This window comes from Apis cerana, linkage group LG4 (genome assembly GCF_029169275.1).
Source record: "Apis cerana isolate GH-2021 linkage group LG4, AcerK_1.0, whole genome shotgun sequence".
Lineage (NCBI taxonomy): Eukaryota > Metazoa > Arthropoda > Insecta > Hymenoptera > Apidae > Apis > Apis cerana.
In genome coordinates this window covers 12,628,969-12,634,688 of record NC_083855.1, presented here as the reverse complement: position 1 = coordinate 12,634,688, position 5,720 = coordinate 12,628,969, and the positions used below count along the sequence as shown (strand labels likewise).

Below are 5,720 nucleotides of genomic sequence, written 5' to 3'. Positions count from 1 at the left end.
TTTGCGATATAATAAGATTTCCATATCTTGAAAAAAAAATTTATAATCTATTTCAAAATTAAAATAAATATAAACATGATATAGATTACATAGTAGAAAATTGTATTAGGTCACAAGATAATAACATTCCAGAATTCATCAGCGCATTCTTATATTCTTATATGTGACGACCCTTGCCCCTTTATTCAATATTGTTATGATCAAGTTGCGTCTGATAATATTGTCGTCAAGAAATTAACTTTTAAGCAAATCATTGGAAAATAACTAAACATAAAAAATATGAAATGTATAAGACAAATATTACAAATTATTTCATAATTATTGATATATATTGATATGAATAATTTTCGAAAAAATAAGATAAAAAATATAAAAATAGTTAAGATAAAACACAGTATAATCTTGCTTTGGCTTATTATTTTGATTCAATTACACGATAAGACAAAAAGTTTAGAATATGATAATACATATATTTTTCACCAATGATGGAAACTCATAAAATGAACCAAAAAAAATCTATCATCGGTTTTTATTAATCATATTAAAAAAAGAAACATTTCAAAATTCTGTCGCTTACACAGAAATTGATGATATCTATATATCTAAAATTTATTTTGATTTATACTTAAATTTTAAATTAAAAAAAGATATACATCAAAGATATATATATATATTCAAAAATAATTTAAAAGTTGAATAGACAAAAAAAAATAAAAAGAAAATTTAATTTATAATTCAAAATCATATGAATCAAGCGTTAAAAAAATGTTAACATATATATTGTTAAAACAAAAAAAGAATAAATTTTATGTCTCTTTTCGAGACAAGTGAACATGCATATCATTAACAATTTTTTGAATACAAATGATTAATTACAATCCTCATAATTATATTTCATTCTAATTGATGATGAATATTCACAAAAATCTATAAATTATATCGTCAATAAAAATTAGATGCATCATTAAAAGCTACACTCGAATCATAATTTTATATATGTAATTTTTATTTTAAAATAAATTTTTAATTAAACTATTTATTCATCATGTACTTATTTTTCTAATTAATTTTATTAGATTTTTCTTTTTTCTTTTTCCTATTATAATTAAATATTTGAAATTACGATAAAAATTTATCTCAATTATAGATAATACATGAAAATATATATTTTATTTTGTAATATATAATTAATATTTAATATTTAATAATATTAAAATATTATTAAAATAATATATAAAATTCTTATTGTCTTCTTTAAATAATATATATTTATTTAAATCTTTTTTTAATTTTGTATTGTGAAATTACAGATTAACTTGATTCATATACTCAACTAAGTTACAAAAAATGAATAGTATTTATTGCCATAAAATGAATACATGGAAAAAAATATAAAAAGATTTTTTGATAAATTAAAAATAAAAATCGATATATATTATCGATATAAATTAAAAATCGATATACAAAATAAATATTCTTTGAGTAAAGTGGATAATAGTATTATAGGTGATTATAGGTGATTATTTCATAGACATAGTAATTCCTTACATTGTATATCCTTTTATCGCATATTTTTATATTGTATATTGTACATACTAAAAATGAATAAAATATCATTTGTGAATTTTTATAATAGGATTTTTAGAATATGCAAAAATAAATTATCCCAAATTTATAATAAAAATAAAATTTATTAACAATTTATACGATCTAACGGCACTACATTATTTATATAAATACTGTAAACTCTAGGCACATTGATTCTTACATTAAAATACTTGTAGGTACATGCATATAAATCTATGAATTTCATAACATTTATATTAATAACCATAATATTATTAAATATACTATCCAAATAAACAATAGGTTTTATTCGTAATCACGCTTATAATATAATTATCAATGCCTCGTTTGTGGCCCTTCTTCTAATTTTCGCCAAACAACCTATATAAACATAAAAAAAATATATTATTAATGTAGTTGATTAAAAATTTTCCTCATAAGATTTTATAACTTACATTGCACATTTCTCTGACCAAAGCTTTTTCTCCATCATGGCCGCCTTCTCTTTCAAGTTGTTCTCTAACTTCAAGAACCTGAAGAGCTCGTACCACTGCTTCTGGCCGACTTCCCATGTGAGGATTTTCACTTAGACTGTTCTGATTTTCCCAGATTTCACCAGATGGTATCTCCCATCCTTGCGCTCGTGCTTGTAAAACACTTTTATCTTCTTCGAGCTGTTTTACTCGCTGTTCTAAACTTCTTACATATTGCATAGTTTGGTCTATAATGCAAATTTAAAAATCTGATCGAAAATATTCACATAAAAATATATAATATATATATTTTAAAAATACCGAAAGTAATAAATGCGATAAACTGTACCATTAAAGGTAGATGTATGTCTTGGTCTTGGAGGTGCCGTTTCTTCAGCATTAGTACTTGAACTTGAACCATCTCCATCATCTCTTTGACCACCTCCTCTCTCTTCATCCAAATAAAGACAAAGTTCCTTTAATTCTAAATTATCTTTGATCAACTCTTGCTGTTTATTATCTAATTGACGCAATTTATTTTGATAAGCGGATACTTCTTGACGCATAACGCTCGCTGTATATCTTCCAAATCTTTGCCATTCCCTCGCTAATTTTCGACCTTTTTGACGATCATCGTCCAAAAAGCAACAAAGATCCCGTAGCTCTTGATTATCATCACTTAATCTTTGGTTTGCTTCCTTTAATGCTCGAAGCTCGCTAAGCTAGAATATGAAATTTGTAAATAATCGTCATTTTTATGCTATTTTTATCATAAATAAAAAATTCTAAATTATAAATTAAGATACATAAGAAAAAAAAATAAATTTTATAAAATTTTTAATTTTTATAATATATGTATTTATTTTCGGCTGATAATTTTTCAGTGAAAAAGAATCCGATCGTAGTAGCAATCATTCGCGATTGGACTCACATGTGCGTGACTGGTTGAAATTACGATGGTGGGACTCAACTCGTGTGACCTAAAAGTGCCTCAAAAACTTCCGTGTGACGTGCTTAAAATCCATGATCACATATTTTTCGTAAAATTAAGTAATAAAATAGATGTATCAATAGAAAAGAAAAGACTACAATTAGTTTTACGATTATTCTTACTCTTTCTTTCATTTATTCTTTCTCTCATCAATGTATAAATAGAACTTTTACTTTTATTTATATTTTATTGTATTACTTAAAATAATTTACTTCATTACTTAAAAAAATATTTACTTAAAAAATAGGTGAGAAAACAGGTGAGAAACCAGTGTACTCACCAAATTTTGTATCTGTCTATTCTGCTCGGCGGCAAGCCTTGCGATATCGTTTTCGGTCTTGCGAACAAATTTGAGCATCTCCACAGGTCCCAGCCTAAGAAACTCGTCGTCGGTGATCCTTTGTCTGAGAGGCGGTGTTTGTGCAGTGTTTACCGTAGGATACTGACCGTTAGGTGGCAGGTACTGACCTTGGCCGACCTTGGCTTGAAGATAACTATGAGGCTGCGTTTTCGAAACTGACGCAGTCAAAGTGTTTCCGCTTTGAGGATGATGTCGATGTTCTATCCTCGGTGAATATTTGCTTTGCGCATCCTTCTGTTGCGGTACAGATCGTGATGATTGCACAGTTTGATGATGATTTAAAGTTGTGATAGGACCCTGACCGGCTGTAGACACGGAGGTTGGCACGGAAGGGCCTGTACCAAAGTAAGGATGATTCTTGAGGATACCACTGGTAGGTTGTGGTGGTGGCTGATATCGCGGTGGCACTTGTTCCACTGTCGACTTGATCACGTGCGAAGGATGCTGCTGCTGCGGCTGGGACTTACTCTTATTAGACATTGCGGCTAATTTAGCTCCAGGCTGCGCTGCGTCCCATTTCAGAAAGTCTACCGTAACTTCTTTGTACCGATCTGCCTTGTTCGACCCGGTAAAATCTAGGTCACTGTACGGTCTCTCCTTCTCTCTTTTTCTTGCTCTCCTGATCTTTCTTTCTCTCTCTCTCTCAAGATTGGATTTACTACTTAAGAGGTGGCCCACGCGGTATTATATTCCTTACCTCCGCAAGTCTTACCTTGTCATCCACCAAACTTTCTGTTTTCTTTCTTTTAAACTTTTTGTTTCCTCTATTTCTTTCTTTCTTTTGATTCTCTTCTTTTTCTTATGATCTTTATTTACCGCTTAATTTATTTAAAATATTACTTACTTTTTCTTTTACCTAAAATTTATCATCTCCGTTTTTTGCTTATGGCGTCTTAGATCGATTTAGTTCAATATTTATTTACCTTAAAAAATTATAATTCACAAATATTTAAATAATCAAATAGACTTTTTTTTTATTATCGAATTCTTTGAACATATTGAATAAATTCCATATTCATAGTCGCAAATAACCTTGCTTTCATCACAGTTTTAAAGAATCGACATTCTCGCTTCACACAATAATTCTGAATAATCTTGTGATATATTCGTGTTCCAATTGCTAATAACCCGATTAAAACACAAATAGTTCTGTAAAAGAATAAAAATATGATTTCTAAATTTTCGCCGTATAAACACTTAGTTTCGTTACAAAATTCTGGGATAGTACAACGATATTACACTCCCAAGAGTAATGCACTTAACCGGGCCCTGTTTTTCTTGATGCGGGGCCGCCGCATTTCACGAGGCACAGTGCCGTAACATCGAGTGGGGAATTCCAATGAAATCATTTATAACTATGGCAGATTGATAGATTTAAACTTTTTTGTCAAATCTTAACTGATTTAGTTTATTATAATCTTAATACTTAATAATGTTAATCTTTTTACTTGATGGTTTCGAAAAAAAAGAAATAATTTAATTAATCTTATTTTTTTCAATTGTATTTATTGTTTATGTTATAATTGTCAATTATCTAAAGAATATCTGTATTAAATCACATAATCTCTATTTTTTGTATATATAATAACATTTTATTTACTGATACGATAAATCAATGGTCTTAAATAATAATTATTCAAAAATTGTCCACTATAACATTATGAATTATAACTGGAATGTAGATACTAGGGCTTTAAGGTTCACGCGCGGGAACTTGAAGGTGATTGCTGATTGGACCAACTTCTTTAAAGAGGGGACTTAACAGTATGTTTTATTCGTAAGAAGTATAGAAAGGAATAGTATTTTAAAGTATAAGAGGTTCAGTTCCATAGATGTTTCTCAAAGTTTTGATTCATCCCTTCAAGAAAATGAAATTCGTCACCTATAATAAAAAAATATATGTATATAAAAAATATTTTTTTATCATTAAATACTTAATAAAATAAGAATAAAATATTTAATACTGTATATATAAAATATTTTAATATATATATATTATATATAATATATAATATATAATATATAATATATATATATATATATATATATATATATATATATATATATATTATACATACATAAATATTTTACATAAAATTTTATCTAATTAATTTTCTCTTTTTTATTATTGTAAATTATTTTAAATAATAAACGATATATATACATCAAATATATTAAATATAAATAAAGTTACAATTATAAATAATTTTTATTTAAATAACAATTTTTAATATTTTTATTATTATTAAAAATTTAATATAAATAATTATGTACATTATACATAATGTATTTTAGCATATATATTATATTTGCTAAAATGTATATTAAT

At 26.7% G+C, this 5,720-nt stretch overlaps 1 protein-coding gene across 4 annotated transcripts; it reads right to left on the bottom strand.

The window, feature by feature from the left end:
- Positions 1-1,671: 1,671 nt before the first annotated feature.
- Positions 1,672-4,767, bottom strand: LOC108000825 (coiled-coil domain-containing protein 85C). Of its 4 annotated transcripts, none has more exons than XM_062074481.1 (6): positions 4,631-4,767; positions 4,315-4,540; positions 3,311-4,247; positions 2,389-2,761; positions 2,022-2,287; positions 1,672-1,947 (listed from the first exon to the last, which is right to left on the bottom strand). In XM_062074481.1, the coding sequence occupies exons 3-6, from the start codon at positions 3,869-3,871 to the stop codon at positions 1,903-1,905; spliced, it is 1,245 nt and encodes a 414-aa protein (XP_061930465.1). In that variant the 5' UTR covers positions 3,872-4,247; positions 4,315-4,540; positions 4,631-4,767; the 3' UTR covers positions 1,672-1,902. The 4 variants fall into 4 exon arrangements, with proteins under 4 accessions (XP_061930465.1, XP_061930466.1, XP_061930467.1 ...); XM_062074482.1 differs by having other exon boundaries at positions 4,620-4,656; XM_062074483.1 differs by having other exon boundaries at positions 3,311-4,540.
- Positions 4,768-5,720: the final 953 nt, after the last annotated feature.

What these genes read in the sequence shown, in the direction of transcription:
- LOC108000825 (XM_062074483.1), bottom strand. Translation starts at nt 3,871, where the DNA reads ATGTCTAATAAGAGTAAGTCCCAGCCGCAGCAGCAGCATCCTTCGCAC. An exon ending in ACATACATCTACCTTTAATG is followed by an intron (nt 2,288 to 2,388) that starts GTACAGTTTATC and finishes TTTGCATTATAG; the next exon opens with ACCAAACTATGCAATATGTA. An exon ending in TGGTCAGAGAAATGTGCAAT is followed by an intron (nt 1,948 to 2,021) that starts GTAAGTTATAAA and finishes ATGTTTATATAG; the next exon opens with GTTGTTTGGCGAAAATTAGA.